This window comes from Sturnus vulgaris, unplaced genomic scaffold (assembly GCF_052056855.1).
Source record: "Sturnus vulgaris isolate bStuVul1 unplaced genomic scaffold, bStuVul1.hap1 Scaffold_157, whole genome shotgun sequence".
NCBI classification, from domain to species: domain Eukaryota; kingdom Metazoa; phylum Chordata; class Aves; order Passeriformes; family Sturnidae; genus Sturnus; species Sturnus vulgaris.
The window spans coordinates 4024472-4042529 of record NW_028276074.1 but is presented as its reverse complement, the minus strand read 5'-3'; the positions used below and the strand labels follow the sequence as shown (position 1 = coordinate 4042529).

The 18058-nt window shown below is 52.2% G+C and overlaps 1 protein-coding gene across 1 annotated transcript; it reads right to left on the bottom strand.

Annotated features, from left to right (window-relative positions):
* Positions 1–855: 855 nt before the first annotated feature.
* LOC148218842 (endogenous retrovirus group K member 8 Gag polyprotein-like) lies at positions 856–2099 on the bottom strand. Its single transcript, XM_088157774.1, has 2 exons — positions 2073–2099; positions 856–1677 (listed from the first exon to the last, which is right to left on the bottom strand). The coding sequence occupies exons 1-2, from the start codon at positions 2097–2099 to the stop codon at positions 856–858; spliced, it is 849 nt and encodes a 282-aa protein (XP_088013900.1).
* Between the last annotated feature and the right edge of the window lie 15959 nt (positions 2100–18058).

Sequence of the window (18058 nt, the reverse complement as noted above, 5' to 3'; positions counted from 1 at the left end):
CCGTCCGATTAGGCAATGTACCGTGGGTGGCAACGCGACTACTGACAACACAGTCACCAAATCTTGCCCATCTATAGTGACCTTTATTGGGGGCGTTTTTCTGGCGAGGGTGAACCCTCCGACGCCCGTCACAGTATCTCTGGTCTGCAGCGATGGCCAATTCTGGGGCCATTTTTCTGGAGAAACAATGCTGGTGTCTGCTCCAGTGTCTAAGAGACCCATCATTTCTACCGTATGTCCTGCATAGGTCAATTTCACTTTCTTTTTGGGTCTAGTATGGAGGTCCATTGTAAGCATAGCAATACCAGAGGATCCGAAACCTTGGTCACTGCGCGGGGTCTGTCTCTGTGGTGGTATGCCCCGGCTTAGTTGTGGGAGTAGAATAAGTTGAGCAATGCGCTGACCTGCCTCAACTGTAAGAGGAGGAAAAGGAGTGTAAACCATTATTTGTATTTCTCCGGTGTAGTCCGCGTCAATAACACCTGGTAACACAAACAGTCCTACAATTGAACTTGAGGAGCGTCCCACTATTAAACCTCCATAGGCTTGTCCTTTGATAGTCACCGGACCCTGAATTCCAGTTGGAACCTTGACGGGGCGTGTTGTCATCAATGATGTTTTTACTGCGGCTGCCAAGTCGAGTCCCAGGCTCCCTGTTGTGGCTGGCTGTAGACAGGAGATGGCGCTGATGTTACGGCGGCTACTTGTGTCCGGGCGCGGCTGCCAGGAGCGCTCCGCCGGGAGTTTCCCGACTTGCGGCGACAAGCTGACGTGTTATGCGTGTTGCTCTGGCAGTTTTGGCACCATACCCCTGAGGCACGGCAGTCTCGCCGAAAGTGGCCTCCGCCTCCACATCTATAGCATCGCGCTGAAGGGGATCGGTGGTCCCCCGACGTGACCGGGGCCGCCGTAGAAGCGCGGAGCAAGAGCGGCTAACACCTGTGACTGTGTGGACTCGGCTTGTTTCTGCAGCCCCAAGCCTAATTCTTTTAGTGCATTAACCAAGAAAACCTGCGCCCCTGTCGGCTGTAGTGCCATCCTTTCCAATGCCTCTTCTATCGTCCAATTGGCCCCCAAAGTAGATAATACCCTTTTTGTTGTCTCATTGCTATTCTGCAACGCACATTGCTTTAGCAGCGCCCCTCTCATATACTCTGGGACTCCTGCCTTTTCAATAGCAGCAGCAGCCTTATCTACAAAGTCCCCAAAGGATTCATCCCTTCCTTGCTTTATTCCCATATACATGGGTATGCCTGAGCTATCTTTGACCTGATCGATAGCACTCCTTACTAGACGCATGGCTTCCCTAACCTTGTCGGGCCCTGAAATCATTTGAGCCTCTGTTCTGCGGTACTGTCCTAACCCCATTAACTCATCTATTGTGATTCCAGCTAACGGATCTCCAGCACCTCTCTGCACCGCGACTGATTCCTGGACAAGAGCCTGCCAGTGGGCGTTAAAGAGCAGCTGCTGATGTTGCGTGAAAATCAGCTTCACTATGCTCCGTAAATCATTTGGCAGCAACAAATATGTGTCGAACAAGAAATCTAGCATCTGCCTAGCTGGCTCGCTCCGGAAACCGAACTGACTCACTGTTTGTCTCAGCTGGGCTAGCAACTTCCAATCGGGGGGCGAATATGTTCCCACTTGCACAGCTTGTCCCTGTTGGTTTACTCCCTGGGTGTATGTTACAGGAAAGGCCCAGGCTTTTGCTGCGTCAACAGCGCCCTCGTCCCCAGTCTCCAAGCCGTGTCTGGCCAACATACTCCACGCCTCCCTTCGTTGTTTAGCCATCTCCTCCCACAGGTCGCTTTCCGCCCCAGGGACAGGGTCTGGCTCCGCGGCAGGCTTAGGGGCGCTAGGCTCAGACCGGCAAGGGGATTTTTCGTTGCTGGGCTGAGGTCCTTCGCCCTCGTAAGGCGGGGGTACTCCGCCTTCTGCAATTGTCTCCGCCGCCGCGGCGGAATCCTCCTCAAGCTCTTCTAAGGGAGGTGCAGAGGGCCAAGCGCAGCTAGCCATGTCTGTCATTCCTGCTGCTCCCCCAGAGATAGGTATTTCAACTTTAGTTGTACTTGGTGCTCGGGGCTCGTTATCGCCATACTGAGCGTTCCTCTTATATGCCTCTACTGCCTCCCGTGCCGCCCTTTTCTCCGCCTGCTGCTTCAGTAGCGCGTTATGAACTACCCGCCAGATCTTTCCCAGCTTTTTTGCCGTTTTATCATCCTCCAATACCGCCTCCCACAACACATCCCCCAGCTTACGCCACTCATTCAAGTCATGCACGTTGTGAGGGTTAACAAATAACCCTTTAGCATAACCCCAGGCTAACAACCCCGGTACGTCCTTCCTGGGATTAATGTCCTTTATCCCTAACTTATCTAAATGCACTATAAATAAATCATATGCTGCTTGCCTGTCCATTTTTTGTCGTCAGCGCTGTTGCAACTCTCTGGCTTCGGCAGCACGTATGGCCCAGGACCACCTCTGTAGCTCCTGAGGGTGCCTTCCCTACGTCGTTTGGCACCGACCCGGTTGCAGCAGGCCCCAACTCTACTTCACCGACCGTGGCGCGTCCTCCCCCGTTTTCTTTTCAGCGACGGAGGGACGTCAGGGTCACCATTTGTCGGAGAAGGGAGACGCGGACACCAGGTGGTCATCAGCAAGGTCTCGTTTATTGGTACGCAGAGTGGCGATTAAATACAATGCTTAATTAGCTCATGCATAGTGCAAAATCTTAGCTCCTCATTGGTCTAGATGTGCTGCTTAGCTAAGCACTTCGGCATTCATGTGGTTAACAGAGCTCCTTTTGTTCCTCATCTGCATCCTGTATTTCTCAAGTCTACATGCCTTCCTCTTATCAGGGACACTGTGTCCTTGAGGCTGAGGCCTACTTTGTTAGCCTTACCAAGTTGATCTGGCTATGGCCTTTCTCTTCTAGCCATTCCTGCACCAGGCTCTCTACAGTGAATGTAGTAACTAAAGATGAGAAAAGGTTTGAGGTACATCAGGACTTTGCCTGAGTTTTCAACACTAAGACAGGTTGACCTCAGGACAAGTGTTCTCCTGAGCTGGCAGATGGGGACAGGGAGCAGAACAGACCCCTGTAATCCAGGAGGAAGCACCTGGGGATCTGCTGAGCCACTCAGATGCTCACAGGTGTCTCTGGCACCAGATGGGATCCATCCTAGGGGGATGAGGGAGCTGCTGGATGAGCTCCCCAAGCTGCTCTCCATCATTTCTCATCAGTGCTGGCTCAGCAGGGAGGTGCCAGAGGACTGGAGGTGCCAATGTGAGCCCATCGCCAAGAAGGGCTGGAAGGAGGATGTGGGGAAGTGCAGGCCTGTCAGCCTGACCTGGGTGCCTGGTGAGGTGATGGAACAGATCACCTTGAGTGCCATCACAGGGCACCTACAGGATGGCTGAGGGATCAGAGCCAGCCAGTGTGGATTTCAATATCTGCATTGATGATCTGGATGAGGGCATTGAGTGCACCAACAGCAAATGTGCAAATGGCACCAAGCTGGGTGTGAGTGTGGATGTGCTGGAGGGTAGGAGGGCTCTGCAGGGAGACCTGGACAGGCTGGATCCAGGGCCCAAATCCAACAAGGTGAGGTTTAACAAGACCAAGTGCCAGGTCCTGCACTTGGGCCACAACCACCCCTGCAGCGCTACAGGCTGGGGACAGAGTGGCTGGACAGCAGCCAGGCAGAAAGGGACCTGGGGGCACTGATGGACAGCAGGCTGGACATGAGCCAGCACTGTGCCCAGGTGGCCAAGAAGGCCAATGGCAGCTGGCCTGGATCAGGAATGGTGTGGCCAGCAGGAGCAGGGCAGTGATTCTTCCCCCCTGCTCAGCACTGGTTGGGCAGCACCTCGAGTGCTGTGTCCAGTTCTGGGTCCCCAATTTAGGAAGGACATGGAGGAGCTGGAGCATGTCCAGAGAAGGGCAACAATGCTGGTGAGGGGTCTGGAACACAAGTCCTGTGAGGAGTGGCTGAGGGAGATGGAGATGTTTATCCTGGAGAAGAGGAGGCTCAGGGGAGACCTCACCACTCTCTGCAACTCCCTGACAGGAGGGCACAGCAAGGTGGGGATCGGGCTCTTCTCCAAGGAAACAGTGAAAGGACAAGAGGACACAGCCTTAAGCAGTGCCAAGGGAGGTTGAGGCTGGACATTAGGAAATATTCTTCACAAAAAGGGTGGTTGAGCATTGGAATGGGCTGGCCAGGGAGGTGGGTCAGTCACCATCCCTGGAAGTGTCTCAGGAAAGACTGGATGTGGCACTGAGTGCCATGGTCTGGGTGACAAGGTGGTGTTGGGTCACAGGTTGGGCTTGATGCTCTCAGAAACTCCGTCTATCCAGGGATTGGTCCCAAGTGAAAGGTGCCAGGACAGAGAGGTTGGGATGCCCTTGGCTCTGGGGGGCTGTCTCTCACCTCCCTTTGAATCACTGGGGCTCTGTGCTTTCCTTCCTAGGGAAAAAAATGTGTCCCTTTTATCAGTGCAGATATGGCCAAAATTTGGATTCCATCTCTGAAATTCCCTATATCGAAGGATTGCTTTCAGACAAAAACTGTCAGAACAGAAAGGTCTGCCTGGCCTTGGCCTCTGATGGTCATCTTTCATCTGCCCCTGAAACACTGGTATTCTGTGCTTTCCTGGAAAAGAACTGTCCTTTTCCTCCAGATGTCCATTTCTGAAATTGGTATTCCACCTCTAAAATTCCGTATATCTGGGGATTACTCCCACAAAAAATCTGCAAACACCATCAAGTCTGTCGGTCCTTGGCCTCTGGTGACTGCCCCACATTTGCCCCTGAAGCACTGGGGCTCAGTTGTTTTCTTCCTATGGAGACCATTGTGACACTGTGGGGCCCCTCAGAACCAAAGGGCCATTGTGACCCTGCAGGGCCTCATTGTGACACTGCAGAAGCAAGGAGAACATTGTGAGACTACAAGGTCCCATGGAACCAAGGGGACATGGAACAGATCTGGCTGGCTTGGCCTCCTGGGGGCCACCTCTCAGGTCTGGCTGTTCCTGGCATGTTGAGGGCTGCTGCTCATCAGCCCCTGGAGAACTGGGGCTCTGTGCTTTCCTTCCCATGGAAAAGAACCATCCCTCTTTCCAAGTGCCCGAGGCTGAAATTGGTACTCCCCCTAAAGAGTTCCCCATATGCAAGGGTCCTCCCAGACAAAAACTGCCAGGACAGACAGCGCTGGCTGGCCTTGGCCTCCTGAGGGCTGTCTCTCATCTACCACCAAACACTGGGGCTCTGTACTTGCATTACAGTGGAAAAGAACTGCACTTCTCACCTAAATGTCAATGACCAAAACTGGGATTCTACATCTAAAATTCCATCCATACAAGGATTGCGTCCACACAAAAGTATCCAGGACAGAAAAGTCTGGCTGCCTTGTCCTCTGATGATTTTCTTAGATTATGAGAAGAATATTTTAATTTTCCCACACCTGGGAGAGGGTCCAGATGTCTCCCAAGGTGGGGTTTGGAGGCTGCAAGAACATGACCACTACATAAAGGAGCTCTGTGCTGAGTGGGGTGGAGACTGAGGACAGCAGAGGAGAGACCAGATTGGACACAAGGAGAAAGGAATTTCTCTCCCAGGGCAGAGGTGTGGTGCCAGACATCCCCCAGAAGGAGTCAGGAGCAGCCCAAGGCTCTGTGTGTCCAAGCAGAGGCAGGCAGGAGGCAGAGCTGTCAGCAAAGGAAGGGGCCAGCGAGGTGGGGCAGCCGGGGGATGACGACAGCCTGCAGGGACAGAGGCGCAGGGCATGGACACCGTAGGACAGCCTGGGCTGCAGAGGCCACAGGGATGGGCAGCAGCTGAAAGGCCCTGACACAGCCAACTCCTGCAGCACTTGGGCCATGCAGGCTGGCCCTGGGCCTGAGGCCAGCAGGGGACAAGTGAGCCTTGCTGTGCTGGGGCCTCATTGCCTCCTTGTCCCTGCTCAGCAGCCTGGCAGGGGCCACCCCATGGTGCTGCCCTTGGCATTGCACATGCCCAGAGCCCAGTGGCCCGGGAAGAGCCCTGAGCAATGAGGGAGGGACAGGATCTGCCTTGCCAGGGGCTGGGGCTCAGCCCTTGGCCCTTTGCATTCCTGAAACACATCCAGGTTTGCTCAGCATCAGAGACACCTTTCCCTTGTTTGTCCCCACCTGTCATCAGTGCCACCAGTGTTTTCCTTTTACTGGAACCTGTGGACATTTTCTCAGTCCTATCCCTCAGTGGGACCCATTACAACTTCTATAAACTCTGGAGTTTCAATTTAATTTTGAGTTGTGAGAAGTTTTCCTTCAGCTCCTTCTCAGGGACTGATGTCCAGGGACTCAGCACTGTTGGAAAATCCCAGCTCTACAGAAATGGGGCAACAGAGAGGTGCATTTTTTTTCTAAAGATTTAATCCATTATCAGTCTCATTGAAGGGTGAAACATAAGAGATGTAAAACTCCATGCCATTCTATCCAAAGCCAAGTTATTTCCTGCTTACAATATTTTATAAATGGTTTTCAGCCTATTAGCTTTTGCCACACAATGGTGTTAATAATTCTAACACTAATCACCTAGTATTTTAGTCCACGTAGTCTTGCCACAATGCATCTTTCACAGTTCTAATTCTCCAAAATATCTGATCTTTTTGCAAGGCCATTGTTTGAAACTTGTTTCTAGTTCTGTCTCTCTCTCAGCAATGTCTTCTCTATTCCAGGGCTATTCTAAGTCAGCACAACTTATCTCAGAGTTTGCATCCAGATGTACAAGACTGTGTGAGCTTTCAGTCAGGCTTTGAGAATCCTTTACAAATCCATTTCTCACAAATATCAATCACAGAATGCTGCAATCACCTCTACTCTAAAGACAACAGTAATAAAATACACCCTTGAAAATTGGAATGGATATTTCTAAGAAGGTCTTTGTCATATTTCTCCATAACTGGAGTTGAAAAACTTCTGAATGAATGGCACCAGACCAGAAGGAAATCAAGGCAGAACCATTGTTTTCTAGGAAACCTCTGAAGAATTTGGTCAGAATCAAACTCCAAAGTGTCTGATACTGCTCATGGGTCCCACTGAGGGCCACAACTGAGAAAGTGTCCCCAGGTTCCAGTGTGAGCAGAAAATTGGAGGCAGAGATGACAGGTGGTGTGGGAAATGCAGGCACAGAGAGCTCTCAGGGCCTTGGGCATACAGGCTCAGAGATTGAGATGGATCCAAGGTTTGACCTAAGACCTTGGAGAAATCTTGGACAATCGGAGCATTAAAAATAAAATAGATCTAAAACAAGAATAGAAGTTTGTAGTTCAAGTAGAGATATGTTTTAAGCAAATATAAATATGCATTATGTAAGCAAAGCAGTATGTTAAGTAAAATAGTGAAAGATTGTAAAGCTTAGCAATAGAACCTGTAATAAAATTAATTAGAAGTTTAAGATATATCAATGTAGTTTGGTGACGTGTTCTAGGATTGGTTGAAAAATGAAGCATTGCGGCAAAGCCATGAGAAGGAAAGCAATTAATGATTGGTGTAAAAGGATGCTGGCAAACTTCACAGAAGTATTTGATTGGATAAAAAACGAACATAAAGCATTGTAACTAAGAATGAGGCAGCTTCTGATATTATGGTGTTGGATGTAACACTTTTAATGTCTCACCCTTCTATGAGACTGACACCATGAGGCCATAAACCATCTTTTACAACATCTCTCAATTGCCTCATCTCTTGCAATATCAATCTCCCAATGCACATTTTTTTGACATCAGACATGACTAATGAAATCAATAGGGCCTTACGGACACCAGGTGTATCCCATTAGAGTCAATATGGATTTAGGGATACCTGATCTATCCATTAAAATCAATGGGAATTTGAGGAAATTTGGCCCTAATATAGGGAAATTTGAGTACATTTGGAGGAAATCTTGGGCTGAATTCTGGGAATTTCCACTCCAGGATCGCAGTGCCAATGCTCTGGATGTCCTGGATGAATTCCTGGAGGCCAAGCCCAAATCCCTGATCCTTCACCTGCTGTCCATGCTTGAGCTGGGCCCCCAGGTAAGCCCAAAAATGTCCATTTTCAGCCTGAAAGCTGGGAATTCCAAGCCCAAAATTGGGATTATTAGTGCCAAAAGTTTTGGGACATGAACTCTGCCCACTGAAGTCAAAGGGGATTGAAGGAAACCAGGTCTACCCTTGTGAAGTCAATAGGGATTTAGGGACACCAGGTCTACCCATTGATAGGGCTTATTTGGGAAGAGTTACTGATTAAACTGGGAGCACTGGGAAGGGCTAAGGGGGGACACTGGGGTTACTAAGACCACTGAAAAAAGTGGGACCACTGGGAGGAATTTAAAGAGATAAACGGAGATAAGGAGGACTCCAGAGCTAACCCATTGAATTTAGGGACAGCAGGTCTACTCTTTAAAGGTAATAAAGTTTAGGGCCACCAGGTCTACCCAGTCAAAGCAATGAGGATGCTTGAGACACTAGTTTTTGGAGGGCCCAGGGGCTTTTGGTGATCCAGGTGTGCAAGGGTACCCAGGTGTACCCAGATTATTTTGAGGGATATCCAGGTCATTTTTGGGGCACCCAAGTGCCCTGACTCACCCTGACAGGCCAGGAGAATATGATGGCCACTGTCCTCCCAGTCGACGTGGACACAGATGACCCTTGGCAGCTGTGGGGTTGTCGGGGGACACCCCAACATTCAGGGGGTACCCCAAAACTCCAGGTGAGGACATCAGGGGTGGGAGGGAGCCCTGAGTTACCTCAGAAGAGGGTACAGATCAGGTACAGCCAGGTGCTTTGGTGCATGGGGTTGGTGAAGATGGTATTCTGCAGCAGCTCCAGCTCTGGGGTGAGCAAAGGAGGCACCCCGAAATCTCAGGGGGACACCAGGGGAAATCCTAATATCTTGATGGGGGCACCCAGGTATCCAGGAGTTCAGGTCTACCCATTAAAGTCAGTGGGGATTTAGGGAAACCAGATCTACTCATTGAAGTCAATAGGGATTTAGGAACACCAGGTCTGCCCATTCAACCCAACAGAACCCAGTAGCTCCCACTTTAGGTGAGGGAGGGGCTGGAAAATTTTGGGGATCTCGCAAAATTGGGGGAGTTTTTTTGGGGAATCCCTCACCTTCCTTCAGCCTTCCAGGGGGCAGTGCCCTTGCCGTAGTTCCTGGTGGGCATCAGCAGCCACAGGCAGTGTTGCCAGGCCGAGAAGTTGGAGAAGCTGTGGCTCAGCAAGGCCCTGGTGAAGGCCAGCTCGGCCCTGAGGTCCTGCCTGGCCACATGTGCCTACCAGTGTTCCCAGGTGTGGACTGGGAAGGCACCAGAATAAACCAGTAAGCACTTGGAGCCACTCCTGAGCTCTTGAGGCCTGTGGCAGCAGCTCCCAGTATAAACCAGTAAGGCCTCATGCACCCAAACCCATTCCCAGTGTAGTCTAGGGGCTCCTTGTGTGGTCCTGGGGCTCCCAAGTTTATACTGGGATGACACCAATACATACCAGTAAGCATTGGGAGTCACCCCTGAGGCCCTGAGCCCTTGGTGACAGCTCCCAGTAGAAACCAGTAAGGTCAGCAGAACCTGAAGTCACTCCCAGTAGGTCCCAAGCCCCATCCCAGTATAAATCAGCAAGAGCCGCATCCCCAGAATTTGCTCCCAGTGGAGTGCCAAGCATCCCCAAGCTCCCTCCCAGTATAATGCAGCACACCCCAGTTTAAACCAGTAAAATCCAGAATATCCCAGTATAACCCAGTATAAACCACTGCAACCCAGTCACCCCAGGACCTCATCCCAGTACAAACCAGTAACACCCCAGCACCCCATCCCAGTACAAACCAGTATAACCCAGTACAACCAGTACACATAGTGTTAGGTCCTCCTGGACACTCACACACCCTCTCTCAGTATAACCCAGTACTACCCAGTAACCCCAGCCTCCACCCAGCACCCCCTGGACCCCATCCCAGCACCCCCTGGACCCCATCCCAGCACAAACCGGTACAAACCAGTACAAGCCACTCACAGTTGCAGGGGTCGGCCACCAGGAGGTGCTCGCACAGTGCCAGGTCCTCCCGGCCAGCAGGGGGCGCTGCAGTGTCCATTGTGACCCAGCAGAACCAAGGAAACCCCTGTGACACTGCGGGGCCCCACGGAACCAAGAGTCCATTGTGAGACACCTGGGCCACGTGGAGCCAAGGAACCATTGTGACACTGGGGAAACTCATGGGACCAAGGGGCCACTGTGACATTGTGGGGCCTCATGGAACCTGTGAGCCATTGTGACACTGCACGGCCTTGTGGAACCAAGGAGACCACGGTGACACTGTGGGGCCACCTGGAACCAAGAGTCCATTGTGACACTCTGGAACTACAGAGACCATTGTTGAGAGTATGGAACCTCGAGGAGCCAAAAGTCCATTGTGATAGATCAAGGTCTCATGGAACCCAAAAGAGCATTGTGACACTGTGGGACACCATGGACCCAAATCTCCATTGTGACAGTGCAGAACCAAGGGGCCTCTGTGACACTGCAAGGCCTCAGGGAACCAAGGAGTCCAAAGGACTCAAACATTTCTTGCAGGGTTCTGCCTTGGGGAAGGGGAAGCTGCTTGGTGGCACCTTGGCTTTAGCACACACTAATAGAAGATGTCTGTTTTCAATGGGGACATTAAGGAGTTGTAGATTGCTTCAAAACAGAACAAAAAAAAAAAAGGGGGGGGAGGACCACTACTTTCTGCCTGTGTGCAGCCAGTTCTCCAAGCAAAGCAGGTCCCAGGTGAGTGAGGACAGACAGGATGAGTTTTGGGAATGTGCAGCAAGGTTGTCCACAGTGGGTCAGACCTCAAGGCACAGCTTCTGTGAGCAGACGAGACCTGAGGAGAGAGCCTGCATCAATATCAATCACAGAATGCTGGAATCACCTCTGCTCTAAAGAAATAGCAATGAAATACAGTCTTCAAAATAGGAATGTGTATTTCTTAGAATCACTTGGAAATATTTCTCCATAACTAGATTTCAAAATATTCCTAATGAATGAACTTCACCAGAGGGAAATCAAGGCAGAGCCATGGTTTGTCAGGACTTGCTTGATCCCAGTGAGCCCCGTGGTGCATTTGGTGCTGAGCCCTTGAACCTCAGGGCCTGAGAGGAGATTGCACAAACCTTTCCAGGAGTCCAAGGCAGAAGAAAAACCCAAAGTGTCTCAAAGCATTAATGGGTCTCACTGAAGTCCATCCCCAACACAGGCTCCTCATGGACTCCTTGGAGGAAAGAACTGGATGCCAGGATCGCCAAAAACCCTCTCAGAGAGTCAGAGAGGAAAGGAAAATCCAAACTACCTTTAAAACCTTGAGTATCTCAATGTATTATTGAGACACACTGAGTGTCAATATAAAGCTCTCAAGGGACTAATTAAAGAAGATAATTGGAGCCATGATTGCATAAACTACTAGAAGAGTTGGTGTAAAAAGGGAACCTCCAAGTACCTTAAAAAAACTGAAGTATCTTGAAGCATTAATCAGCCCGACTGAGTGTTGTTACTGACAAAGGTTCTCAAGAGACTAATTAAAGCAGATAATTGGAGGCCATGATTGCACAAAGCTCTCAGGGACTCCAAGGCAAAAGCAAAACCCAAAGTCCTCTGAAAAACCTGCAGTCCCTGGGAGCAAGAAGGAGCCCCCAGGGCCATTCCTGACCAAGGCTCCCCAGGGACTCGTCCCAACAGATCCCTGAGGCCACTGGGATGCGGGGGGATGCTGAGGGCAGGACAAGGGGTGACAGTGGCCAGCCTTGCTGGGACTGTGCCAGGAGGCCCCAGTGGCTCAGGACAAGGTGTCTCCTCCCAGCCCTTGGTGGCACAGACCCTGCTGTGCCCCAGGGCACTGAGACTTGGCTTCTCTTTGTCCCCACCTGTCATCTCTGCCTCCAATTTCCTGCTCTAACTGGAACCTGGGGACACTTTCTCAGTTGTGTCCCTCAGTGGGACCCATTAAAACTTTAGGAAACTTTGGAGTTTGATTGTGACTTGGAGTTCTTGAGAGGTTTCTTCAGCTCCCACTCAGGGACTGATGCTCAGAGACTCAGCCCCAATCCCTGAGAGGGTCATTAAAGTCCTTGTGCTGTGTCTGTGCTGATGAGCTGGGCTGGGCTCCGGGCTCAGAAAGCAATCCTGGCAAGCAAGAAGAGCTTCAAAAGCTCTTTCTCTTGATGAGCAGCTCTTCTCCCAGCCCAGCAGGGCTGGGGCACTGCCTGCAGCCACCCCGGGCACAGCATAGAGGCACAGAGAGCTTCAATCAGTCAGGGCTGGGAAGATGCTCAGAAGTGCCTGGGGCAGAATCACTCCCAGCCCTTGACACAGGAAGCCTCTGGCTGCAGGACAATGCAGCTGCAGCTCCTGCAGTGATCTCCTAAAGCTGGAACATCCCAATGCCTGCAGACTGTGTGAGTACATTCTCTGATGATCTCTTGTGTAGAGCAGCCAGGGGTGCCAGGGCTGTGGTGCAGAGCAGGGTCCTGCAGCCCAGGGCACTGTGCTGGGGCAGGGACTCTGCTGCCTGCCAGGGACAGCTCTCAGCCAGCCCTGGGAGCTGCTCCCAGCACTGGGGGACAAGGTCTGGGTGGAAGGAGACAGCTGGTAAGGCTTGGAAGGGTTGTCCTTGTGTGGTGAGGATGCTGCATAGTTCAGAACTGTTCCCAGCATAACATTTAACTCCAGAATGTTTCTAGGTAGATTACACAGGGAGCACAGTGAGGCAGGGCCTGCACAAAAAGGAAAATCCTGATTTTATAATCTACTGCTCTTCGTTGCGTAGATGGGAAATTGCATATAGATATTAATCTCTAAGTTCAGTTTGGAAAAAATATAATATTTTTTCTTGGATTTTAATAAAGCAGGCACTGACAGAAATTAGTACACGGTCCCTCACAGGCAGCATCAGTGTCACTTTTCCAGCCTCCTCAGGATAGCTATGACATTGCCATCAGAGCCTGCAGAGGCAGAGCTGGCCCTGGGCAGTGCCCTGTGCTGGGAGGGGTCTGCAGGGCAGAGCTGAGCCCCCAGGGCTGGGCTGGACTCCGGCAGCACTGGCAGGGCCCAGCCCTGGGCACAGGGAAGCAGCTGCTGGCAGGGACAGCTCCACGCAGCAGAGCCCTGGGCAGGCAGTGGGGGAAAAGTGCCACCAAGCTGGGCTGGCATCATTTAAATCCTCTCCAAACTGAACTATATCATGATTACTTTTCTTACAGATCCCCATGCCAAGACACAGCAGATGTCCAACAGCAGCTCCATCAGCCACTTCCTCCTGCTGCCATTGGCAGACACGCGGCAGCTGCAGCTCCTGCACTTCTGCCTCTTCCTGGCCATCTCCCTGGCTGCCCTCCTGGCCAACGGCCTCATCATCAGCGCCGTAGCCTGCGGCCACCACCTGCACACCCCCATGTTCTTCTTCCTGCTCAACCTGGCCCTCACTGACCTGGGCTGCATCTGCACCACTGTCCCCAAAGCCATGCACAATTCCCTCTGGGACACCAGACACATCTCCTGTGCAGGATGTGCTGCTCAGCTTTTTATGCTTGTCTTCTTCCTTGGATCTGAGCTTGCCCTCCTGACCATCATGTGCTACGACCGCTACGTGTCCATCTGCAAACCCCTGCACTACGGGACCCTCCTGGGCAGCAGAGCTTGTGCCCACATGGCAGCAGCTGCCTGGGCCAGTGCCTTTCTCAATGCTCTGCTGCACATGGCCAATACATTTTCCCTGCCCCTGTGCCATGGAAATGCCCTAAGCCAGTTCTTTTGTGAAATCCCACCCATCCTCAAGCTCTCCTGCTCCAAATCTTATCTCAGGGAAATAGGGCTCATTGCTGTTAGTGTCTGTTTGGTATTTGGCTGTTTTGTGTTCATGGTTTTCTCCTATGTGCAGATCTTCAGGGCTGTGCTGAGGATCCCCTCTGAGCAGGGACGGCACAAAGCCTTTTCCACCTGCCTCCCTCACCTGGCTGTGGTCTCCCTGTTCCTAAGCACTGCAGTGTTTGCCTACCTGAAGCCCCCCTCCATCTCATCCCCATCTCTCGATCTGGCCCTGTCTGTTCTGTACTCAGTAGTGCCTCCAACCCTGAACCCTCTCATTTACAGCCTGAGGAACAAGGAGCTCAAGGCTGCAGTGTGGAGACTGAACACTAGATGGTTTCAGAAACATTAAACTCCTGGCCAATTTCTGAAAATCACTTGTAATAAAAGTCTCCTTTGATTCTTCTTGTTGCTTTGCTTGTTGGTTTGTTCTTTACTTTCCTTTGTTTTAGCTTTTCAATATTGTCTACAAAGAAATGTCATTATTTGTGCTGTATTTCCTTTTGATTTTCTGCATCTTTTCTGTGACCCAGAGACTGTGTCAATGAGGGGCTGCGCTGTTGGTAACTTTAAATAAAATAAAATAAAGATTCTCCCAGCAAAGATTTCTCCAGAAATGCCCCTTTTCTTCCCTTCTCTGAAACTGCAGCAGCAATGTCTGTGTGCAGAGCTGGGGCAGATCAGTGCTGGCACAGCAGCTGTGCCCAGCAGCAGCAGCAGCACTTGGTGTTGCCAGTGCTGCTCCCGTGCCACTGCCCCGCTGCCCTCCTGGCCCTCGTGTTGCTGCAGGGCCTGAGTGCTCTCGGGGCCGGGAACAGCCCTGGGGGTGGCAGTGCCGGGGCTGCAGCAGGGACAGGCCATGGGCACTGCTGGGGCAGCGCTGACGCCTCAGGGCAGGGCCTGGGGGCTCCAGGCTCCTTGGCCAGGCTCTTTCCACAACACTTGGCCAGCTCAATGCTGAGCACAGAAAAGCCCCGGGAGCAGCCCCAGGCTGGCCGTGGGCAGGCTGGGGGCAAACAGCATGGCTGCTGCTCTGCAAGCTCCCTGCAAGGGGGACACCCTGGCAAGGAGCAGCAGAGCAGGGGCTGATCCATCCCCACTGTGCTGGACACCCCAGGGCAGCGTCCCAGAGCGTCCTCATGCACCTGCCAACAACATCCCCCCTCTGCAGCCCTGGCCTCTCCCCCAGCTCACACAGGAGCCACATCCTTGCAGGCACACACACGGCAGCACTGGCTCAGGAGCCCCTGTTTGCATTGCACACAGCAGGGTCAGCACCCCCATGGTCCTGCTGTGGGGACATGGAGCTGAGTGAGCACAAATGCCATCAGCCCCTGGGGCCAGCAAGGGCTAGAGGACGGCAGGGAAACCACTCAGCTTTGTTGTGGCCTCTGAAGTCAGCCAGAAAGTTTGTTCCTCTGAGCTGTGAGTTTCCTGTCCCACTGCAGACATTGTTGCTCAGAGCCAGGGCTGCCTGGCAGCCACTCCCAAACCGCCCTGAGCATTTCCTTGGCTTCACCTTTGCTTTCTTTCAACTTTCCTGCACCTGATTTCTCCCAATTACTCACCCTCGTTCCCTCTCAGGCATACAGCCCATCCCTGTTTGCCCTTTCATCTCTGAATCCACTCCCCATTTCAATTCCTGACTTGGCACCATGGGAACATCCCTTGGGGAGCAGGATCATCCTCCAAGTGCTTCAGGAATTGTCTGCAGGGTCCTGCAGTGCCTCGTGCTGTTCCCTTGCCAGAGGCACCACAGTCCAGTGGGGCACATCAGGGCTGCTGTGTCTGGGTGTGGGGCTCCCTGTTGTGGGCAATGAGGAGGGGCTGGAGAGGCTCTGCAGGACTGACAGGATGGGCTTTGGGCTGTGTGGAGAAGCTGAGGGACCTGTGCTGCTGGACCTTGTGAAGAGGAGGCTCAGGACTCATCCTGCAACTGCTCCAGGGTTGGTTTCAGAATCACAGAGTCAACAGGGCTGGAAAAGAACTTGGAGATGATCAAGTCCAACCTGTGCCCTGACACCACCTTGTCTCTCCTGAGCCTCCTCTTCTCTAGGATACACATTCCCAGCTCCCTCAGCCATTCCTCACAGGACTTGTGTTCCAGACCCCTCACCAGCTTTTTTGCTCTTCTCTGAACATGCTCCAGCCCCTCCATATCCTTCCTAAATTTGCTAGGCCAGGAATTAGACACAGCACTCGAGGTGCGGCCCCACCAGTACTGAGCACAGGGAAAGAATCACTGCCCGGCTCCTGCTGGCCACACCATTCCTGATCCAGGCCAGGTGCCATTGGCCTTCTTGGCCACCTGGGCACACTGCTGCCTCATGTCCAGCCTGCTGTCCATCAGTGCCCCCAGGTCCCTTTCTGCCTGGCTGCTGTCCAGCCACTCTGTCCGCAGCCTGTAGCACTGCAGAGGTTGTTGTGGCCAAAGTGCATATGTGACCCAGCACTTGGTCTTGTTAAACCTCACCTTGTTGGATTTAGGCCCTGGATCCAGTCTATCCAGGTCCTTGAGCAGAGCCCTCCTACCATCCAACAGATCAAGACTCTCAGCTAACTTGGTACCACTACGGTTCCATGAGGTCCTGGAGTGTCACAGTGGTCTTCATGATTCCATGAGGCTTTCCAGTGTCACAATGTCCCTTTGGTTACATGGGACCCCTTGGTGTCACAAAGTCCCTTGTATCCTTGGGCCTCACAGTGTCACAATGACACCTTGGTCCCCCAGTGCCCTGCAATGTCACAATGGATCCTTGGTTCCATGAGGTCTCGCAGTGCAGCAATGCTCTCCTTGGTTCCACAGTGTCACAATGGCCTCTTGGTCCCAAGGTGCATCACGGTTTCAAACATGTTTCCTTCATTCCATGAGTCCCTGAGGAGCAGCACTGGCACCTTGGTTCTATGGGCCCTGCAGTGTCACAATGGTCCCAACGATTCCATGAGGTCCAGCAATGTCACAATGGTCTCTGTGGTTCCACAGGCCCCACAGTATCATGTAACTCCTCTGTTCCATAAGGCCCACAAAGTCACAATGAACCTTTGGACCACGAGGCTTTGCTTTGTGGTGTCACAATGCAAATGCTCCCTTGGCTCCACAGTGTCCCAATGGACCTTTGATTACAGGAGGCCCCTCTGTGTCACCCTGGAGCTTTGGTTCCATGCAGCCCTGCAGTGTCACAATGGCCTCCTTTGGCTCCACAGTGTTACAATGGACCACTGATTACATGAGCTCCTCAATGTCACAATGGACCTTTAGTTCTCTGCAGCCCTGCAGTGTCACAAAGGCTTCTTGGTTTCATGAGGCCCCACAGTACCACAATGGTCTTCCTGGTTCTGTGGGGACCATCAGGGTCACAATGTTCTCTCCATGGTTCCATGAGACCTCACTGTGTCACAGTGCTTTGATTATTCCACAGGGCCTCATAGTGTCACAATGGTCTCCATGATTCCATGAGTCCCCTCAGTGTCACAATGGTCTCTTTGGTTCCATGACACCCAAAAACACTGTAATGGTCTCCACGGCCCCACGGTGTCACAATGGACCCTTGGTTTGATGAGGTCTCAGTGTCACAATGATCCCTACATTCCATGGAGCCACACAGTGTCAGAACAGTCCCCTTGGTTCCATCAGGCCCAGCAATGTCACAGTGGTGTCCATGATTCCATGACGCCCCACAGTATCACAATGTCCCCTTTGTTCCATCAGGCCCCACAGGGTTACAGCATTCCCTGCACACCCTGAGGCTCCGCATCTCCCAGCCCAGGCCATTGCCATGGTTCCACTCACTCCCAGTATGATCCCAGTGCCTCCCAGTCTCTCTCAGTATGTCCCAGTTGACCCCAGCATGCTCCCTGTCACTCCCACTTCCTCCCAGTTGCATCCAGCACGATTCCAGTGTCCCACAGCCACTCCAAGTCACCCTCAGTGAAGTTCCAATTGCTCCCAGTAAATCCCAGTTGCCCCCATCATGGTCCAAACTGCCCTCAGCATGCTTCTGATCACTCCCAGTATGGTCCCAGTTCCCCTCAGTGTCACCCCAGTTGCACCCAGCTGCTCCTAGTTTAGTCCCAGTTATGGCCAGTATGATCTCAGTGGCCCCCAGTAGATACACAGTCACTCCCAGTTGCTCCCAGTGGCCCCCAACATGACCCCAGTTGTACCCAGTGTTGTCCCCTCCAGTATTCTTCCA

What these genes read in the sequence shown, in the direction of transcription:
- LOC148218842 (XM_088157774.1), bottom strand. Translation starts at nt 2,099, where the DNA reads ATGGCGATAACGAGCCCCGAGCACCAA. An exon ending in TAACGAGCCCCGAGCACCAA is followed by an intron (nt 1,678 to 2,072) that starts GTACAACTAAAG and finishes ACATACACCCAG; the next exon opens with GGAGTAAACCAACAGGGACA.